The sequence below is a fragment of the Protopterus annectens genome, chromosome 2.part0 (assembly GCF_019279795.1).
Source record: "Protopterus annectens isolate FY-2018-M chromosome 2.part0, PAN1.0, whole genome shotgun sequence".
NCBI lineage: Eukaryota > Metazoa > Chordata > Ceratodontiformes > Protopteridae > Protopterus > Protopterus annectens.
The window spans coordinates 1,293,276,204-1,293,299,901 of NC_056728.1; the positions used below are offsets into that span (position 1 = coordinate 1,293,276,204).

The 23,698-nt window shown below is 41.4% G+C and overlaps 1 protein-coding gene across 2 annotated transcripts in view; it reads right to left on the reverse strand.

The window, feature by feature from the left end:
• Positions 1–23,698, reverse strand: part of LOC122793449 (glutamyl aminopeptidase) — a 792,963-nt gene that overhangs the window by 26,377 nt on the left and 742,888 nt on the right. For both annotated transcript variants that reach the window (XM_044061461.1, XM_044061462.1), the window contains exon 20: positions 14,727–14,808. In XM_044061461.1, coding sequence (XP_043917396.1) covers positions 14,727–14,808 — 82 coding nt within the window. The remainder of the gene's footprint in view (positions 1–14,726; positions 14,809–23,698) is intronic.

Below are 23,698 nucleotides of genomic sequence, written 5' to 3' on the forward strand. Positions count from 1 at the left end.
TGTCCAACATACACCTGTATAGGGCAGCCACATGCCAGAATTGTGTGCATCCATACACACACACATCACCATCACAGCTAGGGCACCTCCATACTTACACACATCACACTTGTACAGGCCATTTAATAAACAACCCCCTAACCCACACACATAATGTCAACCAAATGGCTCAGCCTAGGCCTCTGGCAAACCCACACCATACCCTGTGCATATGGTGATACCTGTGCCACATCCCTGTTATCCATACCATCAATGCAGGGACATGCAAATATGGTTCTGATGCACAGGGTGAATGTACTACAGTTTAGCAATTTAATGCAGTTTAAAGTGTTGCTAGCTGGAATGTTTAATGCTTACACGTCAGGGTGTGTAGCTGTCCAGCCATGATGCATTATAGCTGTTATTAACACTGACTGAATGTGGTCTCCATAATGTATTCTGTTTGTGTTCTAGGTGTCTGTGTGTCAGGAGGATGTTGGTCTGCTGTCCTTTCCTACAAGGGGTGTGGCACTGTGGTAACACACTGACTGTGTCATATCCTGGGTACAGCTGAACACAAGTAACAGGTCTGTATAACAGTTATTGCATGTGCCACATGGCTGATAGGTCTGAGTGGTGTATACAGGTGAGTGCATGGTGGCTGATGTAAGCAGCTCTTTTACAGTGGACAATGGTAAGTGTACTGGGTGACACACATCAAATGCTTGTGAATAACACACCCACACACACACACACACACACACACACACACACACACACAGGCTTTTGTGTTGATGCAATACACAAAGAATACCGTTCACATGGATGCACTTCATTTTTGCAGAGAACTCGTTTTGGCCTATGTAATTCCACCAAGACCAAATTACCAAAACATCACATCAGTAAATAATCAGTCCGCCAATTTCATTTCAATGAAAATAGTATTTGCAGGGTATATGTCCTTTTTGCCAGTGTAGTGCAATCCTGGAGTTGGTATAAATAGTTGTGCTGGTGTGGGGTGGCATAGAACCACACATAGTGTCATTAACAACTACTTAACCCTTTAACATAAACTGGACAGTATAACAGCACACTAAGTTGGGGATACGCACAACAATACCCCCAATGTGGGTGGCTGTGCACACAACAACCACCCCAACTATATATATATATATATATATATATATATATATATATATATATATATATATATATATATGTGTATATACTAACTCCACTATCATTGTACAGCTGTACAGTGGGGAAAAGGGCATTTACACATCCACTACTAGTTTTGATGGAATGAATTTCCATAAGGTGACTGCTTTGCAATTTTAACTTTTGCCAGTTAGTTCTCGGACAAATGATCTCCTGGAACATTATTTTTCTGCAAACTGAAGTAGAGCCCTTCACATACACATACACTTACTTGGCAACAGTGAGATTAGAACCTCTACCTAGGTACTTATTGCTACTAATGTGTTTTGCCTTAATTGCACACACCACAGAGCTTATAGGGTGAGGTGTGTCCAAAGCTTCCTGTAAAATTAGCAACATCACCAGGCCTTGTACAGTATGGTAATGGAGGATGTACTGAGTGTTAATGGACATTACATAGTATAACATAGTAACATATACACATTGACAAACACATACAGTCATAGACACATTTGACAGACCTGGGTTTAACAGTGCTGACTACCTTGTCAGTGAGTCCATACTGTTACAGAGTTTTTGCACACAGCACATGCATTATTGGGCTGAAGGGTGTCATCAGTTACCTGTACGGTTGATGGTGACAGCGGTTCTCATACAGTGGACATTAGGACATGTACTGGGGGTCTCATGGTGTAAAGAGAGTATACCCAGCACCCCCACCCCACATTGGATATAGTACTCACTGAAACCCATGATAATGCTCTGACATACCCACAATCACACATTTACCAGGACTGCAATACAAACCCTTGGCTATCAAATTATTGCTACTGCAGGGATATGCATTTATTGCACACATCACAGGGATAGTAGGGTGTGGGTTTTGTCATAGCTCGCCAAATGTGAGCAACATCACCACCCCTTATAATGTATGGCAATGTTTAGTGTATTTGGAGACTGAGGCCTCAGAATGCTGTCTCCTACAAATATTCACACTCACACACACACACACACACACACACACACACACACACACACACACACACACACACACACACACACACACACACACACACACACACACACACACACACACACACACACACACACATACTCACATTTGCCAGGACTCAGATGGTAACCCATGCCTATCTACCCATTTCTAGAACAGTGTTATGCTGGTACTGCAAGCTCCAGGGAGCCCATACTGTGATGAGTGTCACAAGGTAAATTTAATGTGAATTACAGCAGCAGCCCTATCTAAGTATAGCAATGGGGAGTGTAATGGGTGAAAAGGCCCTCAGAGTATTTTCAACTACAAGTTTACAAACATACAAACACTGTCATACTCAGTAATGCACACAGATACATTTGTCAGTACTGAGATCCATAGGGGCAGGTGTTCCTAGGTGTGTACCAGGCTAATGTCCATGGAGAGATGAGAAGAGTAGGGCATGTGAGTACACTGGTATCATGCCACCTGACACTTGTCAACAGGCCATCTTTCAACTACTGCCACTTGAGTGATAAACAGGGTGACAGTTGAATTCAATATCCACTCATCTGGTTTTCTCTTTAAGAGGGCCAGTGAGGTGCTCCAACTGACATGTATTCAGCATATATTGCATAACATGGCCATTGTCTGGGTTAGGGACCTGTCCTCAAACATGTTCTGTTGACTGTGGTAGTCTGGTTGAGGTATCCATGGCATGTGTTGCATACAGAGTGGTGTTTCCTAGCTGTGGCATTTGTAACACAGCTGGGTAGACATGTCAGTGTCAGTAAATCAGAGATTGCCTGTAAGCAGCCAAGATGTGACCAGGAGCAGTTGGAAGTTCAGGTCTCTGTCCATACAGGACAGTTGTATGATGGCTAGGGTCCTATATGTGTGGTACACTTGCAGCATACACAGTTGTAGGTGTCCAGTGAGTTACATGGCAAATGGACCATTGTACCTGCTGACTGGCCTACTGAGTGGGGTGTAGAGGGGGACATTGACCTCTCCATTCCTCTCTGACACACCCTTACTTATGCAATGTGCCACATGGAAGGACTTTCTGTCCACAGTGGCAATGTGGTGGTCAGAAGAGAGGTTGCTGTCAAGATGTGTTCACATACCTCCTGTAAGGAGATCTGTACCCATTGGACTACCACCAATGTGTCATTTGTGGGAAACACATTGATTCAACAGGTGATTGGGACACAGTTCTTGACAACAAGACTAAGGCTAGTGTTCTGAAAACAGTTGGAGATGTCAGTGGCAACTTTCTGCAGGATGTGTACACATTCTGGGGATGTGAACATAGCCCCCAATTAGCAATACCTGCAAACATTGCTAAACACAGTTTATTCATGTTTGCCTGGATGTCAGAGCCACACATAACAAACAAGAGTTGAATCCACTCATGACTGGAAGGCTGTCACCAATCATGACTGTTTGGCAGTCAGACATGGGGTCTGCTGCTTTCACATTGTGGGTACCATCTCTGAGCTAGGTTGCAGACCACTTAGTGACATAGGAATTAATGAATAGATGAGTGTGTTTGCTTATGATTCCTGAGTGTGGAATTGTATCCCAAGACTACAAGGGCCACATATATTGTTTTGTACTCCATACTGTTCTATAGTTATTTCACATGACAAATGGATTGTAGGACTGCAAAGTGTCCACACATACCACAAACATGGGCCCTGTACAGTGGACATTTGGTAGTGTACTGTGTGGACCACACAAAAGGTTAGCAAACCCCCCCCCAGTGTATATGGATCACAATGTTAATGACACAACCAAAAACACACACTTACCCGGAATGAGATTCAAACCCCTCCCTAACTAGCTATTGCTATTACTGTATTATGCATTTATCAGATGCACCATGGAGCTTGCAAACTTAACAGCTCTCCAATTGTATCTTTAAAGGTGAGTGACATCAGCAGCAGTGCTAAAGGAGGGGAAAGGGAAATGTAGGAAGTGGGAATGGCCTCAAAATCATGCCTCCACAAACACAGACACTCTCATACAAACAGGCACGCTTTTACGTTTGCCTAAACTGAGATTAGAACTCCTCCTTAACTAGTACACTGCACTACAGTATTACACAGTTATCAGACATGCCACTGAACCTACATATTTGAGAGCTGTCCAAAGGTATCTTTGAAGGTGAGTGACATCAGCAGCAGTGGTAAAGGAGGGGTAAAGGAAGTGTAGTAAGTGTGAATGACCACAAAATTAAGTATCAACAAGGACACACACACTCTCTCACACACACACATTGTCACAGTTGTCAAGATCAGGGTTAGAACTTCTGTCTAACTAGTTTAATACATAACAGTATTACACAGTTATCACAAATGCCACACAGCTTACATTTTGAGAGCTGTCCAAATATATCTTTGAAGGTGAGTGACATCAGCAGCAGTGCTAAAGGAGGGGTAAGGGAAGTGTAATAAGTGTGAATGAGCACACAATCAGGTGTCAACAAAGACACACGCACTCTCTCATATATTGTCACAGTTGCCAGGACCAGCATTAGAACTCCTACCTAACTAGTTTGTGACACTATAGTATTACACAGTTATTGCATGCACCACGGAGATTATAGGGGTGAGACCACATGGTTATTTCAAGGTGACTGACATCAGCAGGAGTGCTAAAGTAGGGCTATGGGAGGTGTAGTGAGTATGAATGGCTTCAAAATCATTCATCTCCAAATACACACATAGAGTTTAACAGTTAGCATGTCTGGGATTAGAACCCCTACCTAACTAGTTTGCTACACTACAGTATTATGCAGTTATCATGAGCGCCACAGAGCTTATAGGGCTGACACATGGCCAAAGGGTTATTTCAAGGTGAATGACATCAGCAAGAGTGCTAACATAGAGCAATGGGAAGTGCAGTGTGTGTGAATGGGCCATAAATCATTCCTCTGGAAACACAACACACACACACACACACACACACACACACACACACACACACACACACACACACACACACAAAACTTTACATTTGACAGGACTAAGTTTACAAATGCTAAATGACTACTTATTTATACTATAGTGTTACATAATTATCAGAAGCACCACCGACACTAGAGGGCTGAGGGCTACCAAAAGGAATGTCTACAGTGATTGACATCAGCACATTATGTGATATAGGCCAATGGGATGTGTAGTGAGTGGGACAGGCTTCATAATGGGATTCTCTCTGTCACTGTCTTTCTCTCTCTTCCCCACATCTCTGAGTGTGTATGTTTGACATATTATAGTCTGTTGGCCGTAGATATGTGTGAGTATTCCTATCCAATGTGTGTGTGAAGCATAAATGGTGTACAGTCTGGTGTGTATGCACAGACATCTGCAAATGACAAATATGTATAGTCCACTGTGTTGTCAGACATGGGCTTCATTTCTCTAAGTGTAGGAACATGCCCAGTATGACCTTCTGTACTGAGTGTGTGAATCCATTCCAGGTAGGGTTGTACTCCAGTCCAGGGTTTGGTGTTCTACATCTACAGCTAGCAACCTGTTTCTGCAGGATATCTGTAGATAGGTTACAATATGGAGTCACAATGGGCAAAAGATAAGGGAAGTGTAGTAAGTGTGAATGACCACAAAATTAAGTATCAACAAGGACACACACACTCTCTCACACACACACTATTGCTGTCTGTGCTGCTTGTGTTACATGGTTGGTGTTAGCAGAGATATTCAAACATATGTACTGTTTTACACTGTGATTGTATTGTGCCATTAACTACTGACAGATTAATTATTTGCTCACAGTTATTTACCATGAAAATACAAGATGAATGAAGCTGAGTCCAGTATTGTGGGCCGCAGCCTACACGTTCTTGCACACTTCTACCATTCTGGAAGGATTTCTATAGACACTTGCTGATGGGTCTGTGTAAATGGTCCAGCACCTTGTTAGTATTGTGGCTGAGGATCCCTTTCTTGTACATATATCGAATTAACAGAATGGCCATATCCTGCTGTGGACATACCTCTCAGCTGTACAAATTCACCCAGGTTACCCAGAGGCAGGACTCCTATATCTGGTCAGTTCCCCTTCACTGTGGTTTACGAGCAGGTTTGTAGCCACCCATTAAAGAGTTTGCAGGTGGGGTAGTATGGGCACACATCAGAGTTTCAGACTTCACACACTCTATGACATCCATGCTTCTACACCTCCCCTCTGTTATTCTATCCTCTTCCTAACATTATGTGAGCAATATCTGAGAAGTATCCCTATAGCTCGCCCTTCATCCCAGTAGTATTTATGGATTGGACCACAGTTCATGCAGTAGGACATGGGGAGCATGCTACTGGGATATGTCAGCATGGCCTTGCATTTGTGTTCTGCTGACTGTGTTAGATTGTTAGTTAGAACCCCATAAGATACCATACATTGGCACTATGGGTGAGGCACAGGCCTTTGACAGAGGACTGTAGGCCATTTGGTAGTAATGGGGGCCAGTGCATTCTGTCACTCATACATTCCCAGGCTGCGAACCAGTGGATTCACCTGGGGTGACAGGATAAGTGTGCGAGGTGTTACTGGCAATAATTCCTGTTCATATTGATCCATTAGTCTGGATGCAGGCAGGGTGCTGCTTACAGCTGGGACATACCTGCATAAGACATCTCTTCAGCATGCTGCATTCTGTGGGTATTCCCATACAGAAGTGGGGTCATACTATACTCATTCCCAACAGCAAGGATCTTACCTGTGAGATAGTTGTGGGTGTTTGGGGGTGACCTGAGTGCATGTGTGATATGTCAACTTAGGGCACCTGCCTCACAGGTATAAGTGGAACCTTATCCATATCCCACCTTGTGTATGGCCATCGGCAGTCTGGCATTAGTGTTTAACAGTGCTTTGGTGGCATGGTAGTGATTCGGCAGACAACCAGTATTCCATAGTGGAGGGACAACTAATGTTATGCTAATCACTAGATATATAATTCCAAAATTGTGTGCAGCTGAGAGTTATTGTAGGCACTGCATAGGGTACTTCCACCTGTGTAGTGTTTCCATGTAGGGGCCCCTGTTCATGGCCTATCTGGCTTTCCACCATTGACTGGTATTGACATCTGGACAGTGTACAACCATTAACATGGGTGTCACCGAGAAGCACATTGGTTGGCACTGCAGTTATTTGGACATGACCCTGTACGTACCTGGGCCACTGAGACACAACATGCAGACCTACATTATGACAACTTCCACACAACATTAAACACACAGAAACCTAGCACACTGACCCCTGCATATTATAGACATGCACCAATGTATAATGTCGATTGGGACATCTCTGGCACACTGTGCTCCACTGATATTACGTTACAAATGTACATGTTACTGCATTTCTACATGTGGTTGTGGGGGGACCACACCTGACAACGTTACACATTTGAAATGACTGTAGTCGTATTTCACTTAGTCTGTTTACTTCCATTTAGTACTGTATTGTGACCTATCTTGCACAAAGGAGGCATCTCAGTAGAATACATATTTTCAATTGTATTTGCATACATTTCAGTTTCAGACTTCTTGCCCTTCAGAACTGTGATGCAACTGCCAGACCTGTTGTACTATCTCTGTGTAGGTCTCTAGGGGGGCTGTTCACCATTGGCAGCATTTGAGGGCCTTAGCCCGACCTTTCTCTATGGTCATCTACACCTGTCCTGCTGGGTGAGGCTGGGGGTGGGTATGTCAACCCTCATTGACAGCCATGTGTGGTGGCCTACAGACACCCAGTTATTTGGGCCACCACATGTACTGCGATGGGAGTTGTCACCTTGTGTACTACTGCCTAGCATGTTGACACCAGTATTTATTCTTGATTTCCTGCTGTTCCATATAGCTGTCAGCTGTCTGATGCTAACCCATTCGGCCACACAATTCCCTTGCATGCTTGCATCCATACCATAGATAGCAGTATCAGAACATACTACTACAATCACTAATTGATAGGAGGAGTGACTTACATTGTGCCTGGGGCAGTACTGCAGATGGTGCTGGAGGGGTGACTATGTTGGATGCACGCAGCACACTGCCTATACATGGTAAGGCACAGGTAGTGTCATATTTGGCATCCCTTTTACTTTATGTGTGAGTCAGAGAGAGGTGTCATTCTCTGGGTCCCTACCATGTCAGTGTACACACTATGCGTTGCCTCTTAGCCAAGGCCTGGGCATACTGGGCACGCCTCCTTCTGCCTATAGGGGTAGCCTCTGGTAGTTCCTCCTCTGAGTCACTCTGTGCCTGTGATGGACTTGGCAATGGTGGGAGGCTGTGTGGCCCTGCCCCATGCTGTTCCTCCTTCAGCTGTTTCCGCAGGATCATATTGTTTAGCATGGCACATACTATGAACATTTGTGTACATGTAGCTGGAGAGTACTGCAAGGCTCCACAGGCTGTGTCAAGGCAGTGGAACCATGACTTGAGCATCCCAAACACATGCTCTATAATGATTCTATTTTGTGCGTGTGCCTCATTATGGAGTTCTTGTTCAGGTGTGTGCACATTTCTGAGGGGTGTCATCAGCCATGGCTCCAGTGCGTAGCAAGCATCCCCCACTAGGTGGACATATGGGATGTCCCCACTGGCAAATGACTAGTACAGCTGTGTCATATGCCAGATGTGGGAGATGTGATAGCTTCCAAGGCTGCCAGCACACACATTGTTGATAATGCCCTGGGCATCACACACGACCTGGCAGTTGATGGAGGGAAAGCCCTTGTGGTTTATGTAGACCCTACCCCGCTCACCGGGTGGTGCTTTGATGTGTATGTACTTGCAGTCTATAGCACCCACTACCTCAGGGTATTCTGCTATATGGTGGAAGAGACTCATATTTCTAGCCAACGCCTCTCAGGTGTTGAGGAAATATATGTGCTCACTGGCATGTGCTGACATGGCATCTAGGAACTGGTGGAGTACCATGAATGCTGATGCCTGTGAGATCCCCATGATATCCCCAGTTGGCCTTTGGAAGGTACCTGTGGCTGGTATTCTTAATCCTACACATACCTTGGTATCCACTGCGATGGGTTCCCCTCTGTTGGTTCTGTGTTTGAGGCGGGGCCGGAACAGCTCAACAATTTGCTGTAGAATGTCCCTGTCCACCCTATAGTGCTCCACTATCTTCTGCTCATGTAGCCCCTGGTAGGTTACCCTGGGTCTGTGCACTCTTCTCCTCCTCCTCACTGTGGGATGGTTGTCAGCATTCACATCCTCACCAACCTTAGCCTCTTGCACATATTGATGTATGAGAGCAACAGCAGCCCCTAACATGTTGTTAGTTTGTCAGGTAGAATTTACCTGTCTGTGTACACCAATGGTGTAGAGTTTGTAGGAGAAAACAGACTGAAAGGTGTTTGCATAGTTTATAGTAGTGTGCTGGCCTGCTGCCTGTGTAATTGGCTGATTCTGATACATTTCACCTGCCAGCGATGTTAGTTCTCCTTGATTGCCTTCCTACTGCTGTTTCCCTTTCCCATTTCCTCCCCGTTTAAGCCCTGAGGCACACAGCACATACCCAGTGCTCAGATGTGAACAGTGCTGCTATTTCCTGTTTTTATTTATTTATTTATTTTTGTTTAAAACATGGTGCACAGTATGCACACCCATTTTAAGCAAGGAAAACAGTGCTCAACAATGTAAGACAAACCCCCCTCTTTAGCTGTGCTTAGCAAAGGGCAAACACAGGCCACAGAACTCCAATAAGCTTACATAACACACCCTTTTATGAGGTCATCCACCTCTTCTACTTATACAATGGTGTTGGCTGCACCTACTCGGTTGGGTGCAAGCTAACACTGACAGGAAATCTGTGATTCAGTATCAATCCTCTCATTTGCATAAACCAGACTGCTAATTCATAGTTACCACACTCACATTGAGTCTTCCCCCTTAGCAACCACTATTCCCAGGTATTGTTGTCTTATGCATGCCGTTGACTATTATGGAAAAATGCAGATTTGGGTATAAAAGCTTATTTCCCCCATTTTTTAATTTTTGTGATGATCCCGCTTGGCACCACTGCCCTGTGCTTAAACAGCCAAGATCGGCCAAAAGAATATAACTGTTTTTTTATAAAATGTCAGCTATTTTTCATGCAAATGGCCATATATTTGGCCAGTGGCATGCCTACTACATAGAATGCATGCTTTTTTTTGAGCTGTCATGCCTCCGTTTTGTAATTTGCAGAAATGTATTCAGTTAGTAACCGAATACATTTCTGCAGGTTACACTATTCCTGCACAGATGTCTGCCTGCTTCCTGGATCACTAATTAACCTCATTTGCATGTTTTTCACCAGTAAATAAGGTAATTAGCATATGGCAGTGGTGTCCGTGCTTAAATAGGGTAGGGGCACTCATTCATGTCTTGGAGACTCGATTCTGGATCGCTCGTTGGCCGTATTGCGTGCAGCAGCTTTTGCACTATACCTGCACTCTGTGCAGAGCTTGCTGAATCTGGGGGAATGTTTCTATTACAAGTGTTCTCAAGCTTAGAGCAATTAAACTGTGATACTAGTTAATATAGTTAATTTATTTGAATATGTAAAGACATTTCTGCTTTTGATTCTGGTTTTGTTTATGTAGTTATGTGTAGATCTGAAAAAAATTTATTTTATATCTATTTATCAAATCTTAGTGAATACTTATAAACATTTTTGTGCATTTTTTGAATGATACATGTATTAGTACTTGTATTTTTAAATCTTAACTGATTATGTCACATGATTAATTATGGTGTTTATAAATGAATGTTTGTGAGAGGCATTACATAGGTTCTGATGTCCATTTGGCTTAGTGGATGAAACCATTAAATCTTTTTAGTAAATATATTTTAAAATATCCTTGGTATGGATCTCTGTTTTACTCTAGTTGAGAAGCAGTTTTTATGTTGGTTCTTTGTGTGGGTTCTTATTGCTGGATTAAAAAATAAACATTTATGGTTAACCATATGTAGGTTCAAATCATCTGATTTATTTCTTTATGAGCACTTTCATCATAAAAGACTTCATCAAATAATAAAACTAAGTTTGCAGTAGTTTAAATCCTCTTGAGAAAGGAGGAGTAGATCAGGCAACCTGGTATGATTGGTTGGTGGGAAATCTGAACGGTTAGAAGAATCGGCTTCAGAATAGAGGAGAAGAAACTCTGTTATTAGAATATGGAGACTGATTTGTGTGGTTATTGTGCTTCTGTGATCCCCTTTTCAGGGAGCATTTTATTTACAAGCAGAAAAACATATCGAATAGAAACTTTAATATATGCTCATACCCAAGTTAAAAAATTTGCCTTTAACAGTGCCCTCTTGTCCATAATGCATAAGACGATTCTCTGGGATTCATTAATGCCTACACTAAGTGTACACCATTCTGAGTGAACAGACAACACAAGAATAACTTGCAACCTCTTCCTCATAATTTTAGTTTCCCTACTGATTTTCTTGCAGCATTAAACACTGAAGGGGTATTCATAAAGGTTACCACAAAGTGAAGACTAAATGTACACTGAGTGTAATCTTTCTGAGTAATTAGAAAGCACAAAAAATGTAGTATGGATTTTCTTGAATACAGATCATGTACAATTAGTATGCACTTAGTGTAGGCATTAATGAATCTGGCTCACTTTTTATTTTGCATTTTTATTTTATTTTTAGTCCATTGTTGCTGTTGTTGCTGAGGGTGTTGCCGACCAAAATGCCCAGATCTGTTGCAACTCCAGCATCCAGAGATCAAATATCATCCAGGAAGGAAAAATGCCATTCGGAATTGCTAGCCAAGCTTTCACTTCTGAGATGGAAGCTTCTTCAGATTACTGGAGATGAAAACCCATGATTACAAAACTAATGAGAAAGCAAACTATTAACATAATAAACTCATTTATAGAGTGTAAAGAACTTGGCAGGAAGGGGGGTGGTTTTTCTACTTTTTATTAGTCCCTGGTGTAGGGAGAAGAATTAATCAAGGTGTCTGCAGAGCCTTTTCATCTCTGCTGAAGACCATCTGCATGACAATCCTTCTGCCTGGCCCACTTCTATGAGGATATTTTACTAGTTTTAATTACATTTCTGGAAACAGCAAGCAAGAATCATCTCAAGGTGTATGTGTCCCACTTTTAAGGAGCTATTTTATAATGGTACTTCTTGTCTGAAGTTATGCACCACCACCACGGGGTAGTTAAATTCTGTGGTTTTAGATCTTTTATATTGTATGATCTGTGCTGGGTTGCAAGTTGTGCCATGCCACAAATATTCACTTAATAAGCAGCCAAAATAAACAGGAGGAGCAGGTGCCATGTGTAGCCTAGGGGTGTGTTCCTTGTGACAGTAAATCCCACATACAATGGTGTCTGTGCAGGCACAATATGGTTAGTGGACACACCCAATAGATGGAAGGCTCGACCAGCTAGCGCAGGCACCACTGTATGTGGGATTTACTATCACTGGACCCCCCCCCCCACCCCCAGACATGCTGCATAGTCCTCCTGTTTATTTTGGACCTTTTAATATTTTATTTGTGTTTTGATACTGTTTGGATTAAAAGTGTACTTTATTGTAACTAAGCCATGTATTTATTTGATGCTGCTTAGAAAAATGGGTCAGTTATGTTTTTTTTTCTAGAACTGGTTGTACAAGATACTCTATACACCTAGTGTTTGCCTACTTGACTAAGACACAGATATTCTGGACTATACAAGCATGGAAAAATGGAGTGACTAGTACTGCAACTAGAATGTTACACAATGACACAATCAGAATCATTTATTTAAAATATGTTAGTATTTAAAATCTGTTAACCATGTAAGTTGGCTAGTCCATAGTCCCTTTCAGCCTTGACTCAAGCCATGGGCCAATAGAAAAGCTATATAGTTAGTGAAGCATAACCAATATTTTGATGTGATTTTGGAAGATGAAAGAAAATTAAGTACCAAAAGAAAGCACACACACACACACACACACACACACCATACACACAGTCCACAAAGGCAGTAGCTGGAAGCTAGCAATGAATCCACACCTTGGAGCTGTGGGGGAGGGATCTTACCACAGAACCTAAACAGAAATAAATTAAATAATGCTAAAAAGAGGCCAGTGTTTCTAACACAAGCTGTAAAGAGATATGCTATTTAATCCAGGTTGAAAGTTAGTGCATTTGAATTCTTTAAGTTACACAAATTAAAATCTTTACTTTACCATTTCAAATAGAAAGTTGTTTAAGTAAGATAAATTACTAAGAAAATTTGCTTCTTCTTCTTCTTTTGACTTTTCTTGGTTAGGGGTCACCACAGTGGATCACCTGTCCGCTCATGATTGGCAGTGGAGTTTTACGGTGGCTAGTTGCCAGCCCGGCGCCCAACCTTCCACAGAAGGCACACATATGTACGCATGAATGCCTAGGACCAATTTAGAGTGTCCAATCCACCTACAGCATGTCTTTGGGATGTGGGAGGAAACCGAAAACTAAGAAAACTTGCTAATAATCTGAAAAGGGCACAAATAATAATGCAAGCCCTATAACCTACTGCTGCATCATGTATTTTATTTACATACAAATTAGAATAAGCTGTTCTGCTACTACTCAGTTTACAATGCCCTGAGCACAGTTCACTGAAGTTAAACTCCATGATAACTGTTACCCATAGGAAATTCCTGACGTATTTTTAAGCATGTACCAGCAGTGATTCCATATGTTTGAAAGAGTTCTCTCGTCTTGTGTTTGTGGCTATGCAGTTGGCATGTATATGTTTGGGGAGGTTTGCCCCACATAGGAGGTGCAGGGGGGCTTTCCTACAATGAAAAAAAGCTTGCATTATATTTTTTTGATGTATTTGATTTCTTGAACAGTTCTTTTGGGTATCTTGGCTCCTCAGAAGCTTGTAACTGAAGGAGTTACAGCAGAAGTAGTTGAATGTGCAATTACGTTTAATCAGAGATGTCAAATTTCATGAAATTAATTTGCTCCAAATGTTATGACTGCCTTAGTGCTTCAAACAATAAGTCATCAGAATAGAACAATTACTGTCATGAAAAGTGAGTGTTGAGTTAAGTTAAGACTAAGAAAAATTGCCCAGTCGACCTGGGTTTGTTTAGCGGCTTGGGTGACTGATGGAATGGCAAAAGGGATGGGTAAGCCTATACCAGGTTGAAGGATACTCATCACTGATGATCCCTTAGGGGGGAGTGTAGTTCAAAAAGGGGAGTTGCCCTCAAACATAAACAATGAGTGGGAGGTGTGGCAGGGAAGTGGGTAGGGCATATAACGAAACCCTCACAGGATGGAAGCAGAGATGACTGAGCTTCCAGGATGCCCTTAGGATCCATGATTGGCCCCAGCAGTATAAGAATAGGTCCAGGGACATGGAAGACAAGCTGGCATGGATGTGGGGCACTGGAAGTTAGTAAATAAATAACATTAAAATATTTAAGACTAACAAAATGTGTGCAACATTAAGCAGAGTACTAAAGCTTCACTATATTTGTTTCAGTAAAAGTATGGCAGTAAAAAGAAGCTGAAACAAAACATTTCTCTGAAACAGAGTCATAAGCACTTATTTGGTTATTACCTGCCAGAGCTGAAGTTCTGTATTAAAGGAATCTGTTATTCTGGAAATTAATCTGCCAAGGTTCCTGTCATTAAGAGTATACCTGAAAAAAAATGAATAACTGCTTTTAAAAATGAGTTATGATTCTTGCTGATTGTCATTAACACTTGCCACGTATATTTGTTTCTATACTGATTCATTTATTAACTATTATATGATGCATCCTGAGTGCAATGAGTACAAAAAGCAAAACATTGCATATGAGCATGCTTGTGTGCACACCCACACCCACACACACACAAGCGTGCACAGCCACACACACACACACACACACACACACACACACACACACACACACACACACACGCACAAACATGCACACGCACATGCACACACACGCACGCACACACCCACACACACACACGCACACACAAAAGCGTGCACCCCCCACACACACATTAAATCACAACAACACACTCACTCTCTCTCCTGCTTATGCTTGCACTACAAATTTCCTTCTTTACATTGTGTATTATTACAAAATGGCTCCTAACCTAAAATAATTCAAGCATCATAATAAAAGCTGTTTCTCAGTGACGTTTTCATTTTCATTCTCACTGTCATTATTAATGGTTATCTAGTCTTCATTCAAACCTGATTATTACAGCAATCAGAAGGTATTGTATAAGAAAGTATCTAAACACTGAAACATGCACTGCAATAGAAAAATAGACCAGCAGAAAAAATGCTCTACTGATGGTATCATAAATTGCTTACTTTCCTCTAAATGAAGTACACAGCACTTTCAATTTGTTTCAGATCAATACAAAACAGCAGATGACATCTATTTCTGTATTAGTTTTGCATTATTCAAAATGAAGTGAAGAGGTGGGATGTGACATGAATATAGAGCCTGACATTTTCCTGGGTGATATCTCTATTACTGGACAATGAAATACATGTGAAATAGACAAGATTGTGAGTCACCTGCTCTTTTTTTGTCTAAAAATCATAACATTTATCTTTATAAAGGATGATGTACACAAGCAGGTGAATGCCTGTATCTCACAGGATTTAAATCACAATGATATATGAAAGAAAAAGTTTAGCTGTGACGATCGTTATACCCAGGACCTTATTCTGTGCTGATATAATTGCTTTTCAGTCATCTAAGATACCCATGCTGCTAAGTTAGTAACTTTTCCAAAGCATACCTGCTTTCCTTTTAGTTGAGAACTGAAAGCACTTCTTATCAGAAAAGTAAGTTTGCACATACACACACACACACACACACACACACACACACACGCACACACGCACACACGCACACACGCACACACTCAGACACATATGATCTGGCAGAACTAAAATCAAATTTAAATAGAACAAGGAAATGTTTGCTTTCAACTGAGGTGTGATACTAGGGCCTTCAGAATTATGCGCTGATGTGATTCCCTCATTGCGAGCTGAATAAGCATTCTCTTTATTTTCCCATAAAATGTTATAGATGTCATTCTCAGTTTGACAGACACACATCTTTTTCTTCCTTATTTCAAGTACAAAGACATTCTAAAGAAATGGATAGAAACCAGATTAGGTACTTACTTGCTCAGAACTCTAAAATGATCTATTTTTTCTGTTCTAAAAATCATGTGCCTAATAATAATAGTGATGGTGATTCTGTCATTTATATAGTTAACACATACATTCTTAGGCCAAAAATATAACTAAATTACTTTACTTTACTTCCCTGTTATCTTGTTCTCAGATTATTTTTATTTGACTTGGTCACTTTTATTAATTTCTGCATAAGTATGTATTAGTCAACAGCAACAAATTCTATAACAAGAAAATGGCTCCTAGCTATCACTAAAAGATGTCCATTTCATCAACATCAACAAACTCCATAGTATAACTAAAAAGTTCCTTGCCATCACTAAGACATGTCCACTATATCATTATAAAAGGCATTTAAAACTTACAAGTTTCTCAAATGTACCATTGCCTCAATATAAACAAAACAAAAGATTAATTTCAACAATTGGCTGAGCTTCTGGTGTCAATTTAGGGGAATCCAGTATCTACCTGGGAAGATGTGGTTGACAGACCACGCTGCTTTGCCAGAGATGGTATTCACCTATCGCCTCTTAGCTTTTGGTTACTGGCAAAGGTACTTGACTCCCCAACACTACCGTTTTTATGCAATGTTGTAACAATAAAGTTCCTGATGTAAAAAAATCCACTACAGAAAAACTCAAGGGTAAGCTATTTAATGCTAAGAGTCTATATTGGAAACCGCACTCACTGGAAGTACTTCTTACCTTGGAAAATGCCAATGTTTGTGCAGTCTCAGAGACATGGTTCAAGGCCACAGAGAGAAACTTGGCCATGCAAAACTACAATGCCTTCCACACATTCAGACCTCAAAACGAACATGAAAGAACCAAAGGCAGAGGTGTATTCATCTTCAGTAAAGACAAATACACCTCAATACTGGTCAAACAGTACAACTCCCTAGAGCTACTCCAAGTCCAACAAACTGTAGGCAAAACCCCCTTCCATATCTATATGATAGCTACAGGTCCCCCACCATAAACCACCAGAACCACTCTGCCTATCTGGACCTACTTGAGTCACTCATTATACAGCCAAACACCTTGGTCATGGGTGATTTCAACTATTCTTCCATTGACTGGGAGTCATATATGAGCACAAACATGCTTGGCCTAAGGTTCCTGGATTTTGTTAATAGAAATTCTCTAGAACAGATAATCTGCATCCCCACAAAGGGCTTGAATGTCCTAGACTTAGTACTCACCAAAATAGGGGACCTCTGCACTTCCCCCTGTGTGCTGCCCTCAGGTTATACAACAAGAGGAAGAAACTAATGTTTAAAAACAAGAGAAAACTGACTCAGCAGAGGAAGGACACCCTCCACAGCTTGAACAAGCAAATTAGATATCTTGTAAAATCCTCTAAAGCCAATTACAAAGCTAACCTATGAAGGCCCAGCTTTGTGCTGAACTAGTAGTTGATGGTACAACTCATACTGATACCTGAGTACATCACCAACCTGCTAGCAGACAGATTTGGTGCAAATGTCATGCCCCCTGTCCTCAACAGACATACCCCAAAACATACCTGTCACCATTCCTCTAGCTAGTATTTCCAAAGATCAGGTCATAACAGCACTCTCCATGCTAGAAACACAACCTCTATGGGACTGGATAACATTCCAGACTGACAACTAAATGGTCTAAAACAGGACCTAGCAGAACCATTTGGCACTCTCTTCAACCACAGTTTAAGTACTGGCTTTGTTCCAGCACAGTGGAAGATAGAAACAGCCAGCCTTATCTGCAAGACCATGGAGAGAATCATCCTGGACCTTATCAACAAAGACATAGATGACCTTCAAACTCTTGACCTGACCCAATGTGGCTACATTAAGGGTAGATTGTGCTTATTAAACCTGGTGGACTTCTTCAAGAATGTCACCAAAGCCCTGGAGGAAGGCAAAACAGTGCATACAGATAATCCTGACTTAGCCAAGGCACAATCCCCCATTCAGGCATCATTGAAACATTCACCAAGCTGGGAAATAACACATATGTCATTAGATGGGTAGCCAACTGGCTCACCGACAGAGCACATACAGTCAAAGCTGAGGATTCCACCTCTACCAGCAGACCAGTTACCAGTGGTGTACCACAAAGATCTGTGCTGGGCACCCTACTGTTTGGAATCTATTTCCCAGAAGCCCAGGTGAAAATAGATGGGCTGTGGCTTATCAAGTTTGCTGATGACTGAAAATTGGGTGCACCCATTGAGTCCCCAGCAATGCTGACATACCACAAAAAGGGCTTATATAGGCAAATGATTCCTGCCAAATCCACTAAATGCAAAAAATGCATCATCCCTTTTGGCAAAGGGGAAGTCCCTGAAAATTACAATTTTAACAGTACCCCCTTTAGCTCAAATCCTGTAGTAAGAGATTTGGGAACACCATGCATCCACAGTGGTAATAAAGGCCTTCTATATTGCACATCTCATAAGTAAAAGCATCACATCCAGAGCTAAAGATGTTATAAGTCCCCTGTACCCATCCCTCATCAGACTACTAACAGAGTACAATGCTCCCTTCTGTACATACCTCACTAGACACCTGCAGCAGCTCAAGAGACCTCAGAGGTTTCTCACCAAGAAAATTTAGAGCCTTCAACATATGACCTACATGTAAACATTGAAGGCCTACAGAGCAGTCTCAGACCCTGCCCTAATGGAAATGCTGCACATCTACAAGTCAAATGGGAGAAGATTCACTCGTTCTATGGATCTTAACCTAGCCTGCGACATTAACAGGACATGCTGGAGAGACAGACATGCCTCCTAGATATTGTCACTCCTCTGGAACAAACTACCAGTTCACGTAAAACATAGCTCCTCAATGACCCTATTCAAGAGTAACTTAGACAACTGGATGGGAGACCACAAATTTACCCCAGGGTGCCACCTATGTCCCTCTTGGATAAGGGCAGTCATTACTGATCATAGACACACTGCAAATATAGACCATACAACTTGGTCAATAAGGGATCAAGTGTATAACATGGTATAACATAGCTAGGCTTATAAAGGCCTTGTGGCCAATAGCCTAGTAACCTCCTATGAACCTATGAACCTATGCACACAGGTTTGCAACTAATTCAATAGACAGTCATAAGGCCTTCTTCAGCAATATTAGGAAGCTTAGAAGTAACCATCAAATTTGTACTGAACTAGCATTCAGTTGTAACTCCTTCTGTTACCCCAAGGATATTGCTAATATTCTTACAGACAAATTCTTGTCACCTTCATTCTCTCCACACACCCCACCTCCAGAGATCAATTTGGATCAAGTCCTATTGCACATTTCCAAATTAAAAACACTACTTCCATGGGTCCTAACCATATCCTTGGAAATATGCTGAGAAGTGCAAAGTCCCACTTAGCAAATCCCTTTCAACAGCTCTTCAACTTGAGTCTCTCCACTGCCTATGGTCATAAAGAGTAGAGAATGACAGTTGTGGCACCTTTGCATAAAGATGGCTTCTCTACAGACCCTGGGAATTACAGGCCTGCTAGTCTCACTAGTATTAAATAAGGCTGTGGAGTGCTATTATAGCTGAATTAAAATAAGCAGTGGTATTGGTTCCTTTATATCCCTGGATGCACACCAGTTCCACTTTGTGAAAGGCAGATAATGTCTGCTCAACCTGACTTGAGTTCTTTAAAAGGGTTACTGAAGTCGTGGATAAGGGTCATACAGTTCAAACTACTTTAACGGACTTTGCCAAGGCCTTTGACAGTATCCACTATGCTGGGATTATCAACAAATTCTCCCAACTCTACATTAACCCATACATAAGTTTTGGATTTGTATTGCTTGTCTCACAGAGCCCATGCCGTTAACAACAGGTATATTTGCTCTAGACAGAAAAATGTCAGATGGCACTGCCCTGGGTCTCTTCCTTTTTGGTATATATTTCTATGATATAAAAAACAATATTAAGTGACTATGACTAACCAAATTTGATAATGATTGCACACTGGGGGGCAATATAAACATCCCAGTCTGATACTAAATTCTGCAGTAACAGCTGGACCAAACAAATACTTGATGTATCAATCATGGGTTTATCCTGAACATCAGGAAATGAAGCATGGCATATTTTGCATCACTGCTTCTTTCTCTCTAGATAGCTTTCCACTTAAATTTGGCACAGTTTTCAGTGACTTTGGTATGTATGTTGATAACAGTCTTTTTTGAACAGCATGTTTCTGTGTTGGTTAGAAAATCCTTCTATCTTGCACAAGTTACCCTTCTTGGTATCCCATCTAGGTGCAATGAAGCTATAGTCCCACTTTATTCATCTCTTATTAGTTCTATCATTGAATATAATGCACTCTTTGGCATGGACCTCACTAAGCACATAAACCAGCTTGAAAAACCTCAATGTTTTTTCTCCCAGTATATCTCAGATCTCCGTATCTTTAGATAGTCTGATAGACTTAAAGCCCTGTCCCTGACTTTTGTAGAGCTAAGTTTTCCAGTGTCATTTATACAATGGTCATGGGATTCATTGCTTATGTGCAAGCAAGATATTGCAATCTTGACCCAGTTTCACGTTGTTACTGAAGTTCTGCCTCAGCTCATCTAGCCCATTTATCCGCCCAACTATCTGGTACTCTCTGGGAGATTTTTTTTGTTCCTTTCATTTTGAAAGTGCCTTTCATTACCCTCTTTTGCAAGAAACCAACTTTTTATCCATCCAGCTTGAAAGATATTATCTTAGTGTCTAAGGTATAATGTATTTGGGAAAGTGGCCTATGCACAGTTGTCATTGCCTCTAACATCTGTATTCTGTCTTGGTCCAACCTTGATCTCTGGGTGTTTTTGATATGATCCACTATGACCTCTTGATGGACTAACTTTGTGCTAATTGTAGTTTAGCCTCTACTCTACTTGAATGGTTTGTGTTTTCCTTTAGGGTTGTATTATGCATGTGATTTCTGGGGTCAGTTCCTTCAGTAGCTACTCAGTACTGTACAGTGTTTCTTAGGGCTTCAAATTGGTATTGTTTTTGTTCACTGTGTACAGGCTGCCATTGTGAGGGCTCATGAAAGGATGAGATATTAGTTTTCAGAGGTATGTTGACAGTATCCATCTATAACTCTTCTTGTTTCATTCTCCTGGGTAAGACTGTACCACTCAGATGACATCAAAATTGGATGACTTTGAGGCAACTTAAACTCAGTGCTGCAAATACAGAAACAATGCATCTTCATGCTACTATCTGCCCTTCACAGATTCTCTTCCTTCACATGCCTATTATTTTACAGTGGAGGTCTTTTGGAATGCCTGTCAAGAGCTATGTGTCAGCCTTTATTAAAACACGCTATTCCAATCTGAAAAATGTCATGTGTTGGGCAAATAATAATGCCTGACAAGGCAGTCATTATTTTGGAAATAATGGACCATCCATGGGAGTTGTGAGGCCTGATGCCACAGGTTTAGTATGCTAACATGAAGCTGTGGATTGTTTATCAGGTAATATCTGCACATTAATACTCTGTTGAGGAACGTTCCTTCTCCAAGATAACATTGTTGTACATTTTGTCCATTATCTAACCTTCATTCAGACACCTTATTTGCAGCTGAAAAATACCATTGTGGATCACGCATCCTTTCATCTGTTTTTACCTTGCAGTGGTCATACTTTTGTGTCTTCTTTGTAGTGCCCTTTATCTTGGATTTACAGAAAGTGACTCAACATAGCTGTTACAGATTCAGAGTTCTGCTGCCCAATCACTGCTGTATCAACATTTAAAATCTTACTTTTGACTTTCTGTACCCTGGGCAACCTGGGTTTTGTATATCTGCATGAACTCCTGGTCCTCTGGTTTTCCATTGCCAAGAGAACATTTTAAAATCATTAGGTGAGTGGCTGTTGGCTGCTTCCAGGATCCATTCTGAGAAATCATATGTGCTGTCTTTTACCAACCTAGCCTCAGTCCCATGGGGTGAATTGAAACTGTTCATACAAGCATGTGATTCTGAAGCCTCCTTTTGTAGTAGAATATCTATGAACCCAAATAGAGGTACTTTTTTAACATCTGTAAACTATTTTAACTATTTCCCCGGGATTCAAGAAGCTTGGCGCAAGGACGGTTTTAGCCTTGCGTCAAGCGTCTTCACTACAGATGGTGCAACAACGCCATATGAATATGTATGAGGGTGTGCTGCTGCACCCTCAACATGAACAGGAAATGTGTGCGAGTCCAGGGGGCTTGTACAAGTGCTCTACAGAGGTGTAAACATGCCCCGACAGTTGCAAAACCTACTATGCCTACTAGTAGAGCCCGCCTCTAACAGTAAGTCAGTAATTCAGTGTCCGTGGATACCGAAATGTATGCTAAGCATACAAGAGTGTCCACAAACAGTGAAATAAAATTGAAGTAGTAAACAGACAAGCACGTAGTGGAATGTTGAGCCCTGTCCCTAGAACTTTCACAATTAGATTCCCCGTGTCCCTATTATACATTTGAATTGCTGCAATATCGAAGGTGTAAGCAAAGCGCAGCATGTTTGCATGTCGCTGCCCTCTGCCGAGCATAGCTTACACATCAAATTCAGTCAAATAGAGAAAAACATTCTGAATCAACGTAAATGTCAATAGTGTAGTGTTTAGAGCATCCGCCTAATGAACAGGCATTCACGGTTCGAGCACAACAATAGCACATATCGTTTTCCATGTGGAATGAATGTCATTTTGCTGTAAAACCGACATAAGAGTATTGCATGAGATATTTAACTTAAATATTCAAGCAAAGTGGCACTGTCATAATGAATAAGGCACTAGTAAGCAGGTGTAAGCACAAATAAGCAGCAGTAAACACATATAAGTACCAGTACGCAAGTCTCAGTGTGCTTGCGTGGGTCTAAGCAGTGCCCAGCATAGGAAATGTATATAAGTATGTACAGATATATATAATATATATATATATATATATATATATATATATATATATATATATATATATATTTATATATATTTATCTATGAAGAAAGAACAACATAACAATAAAGCAAACAAAAGGAATGAGAAGGTAATAAGCATCAACCCCGGTATTATATAGTGCTGTATCATATCAAGCTGGGCAGGAGTGAGAAAAGCACTGCTACTCACACCACAGGCAGGATATTACCAGTGGGAGTAACATTGTTGATCTGCTAAGTCTACTTTACACACAGAGGGTAGTCCCTGGTGGGACTAACCAAAAATTGATAGGCTATTTGGCCATCCGACCATTACACAAGAAGGGCAGGTATGTTCAAGGACTAAATGGTGGGAGAGCCTGAGAATACATGGGTTGGGGCAACATATGTTTAGGGCCCCTAACGCTCGAGAGAGGGCAATGTGTAGAGGTGTGTCATGGCTGCGATAACAACT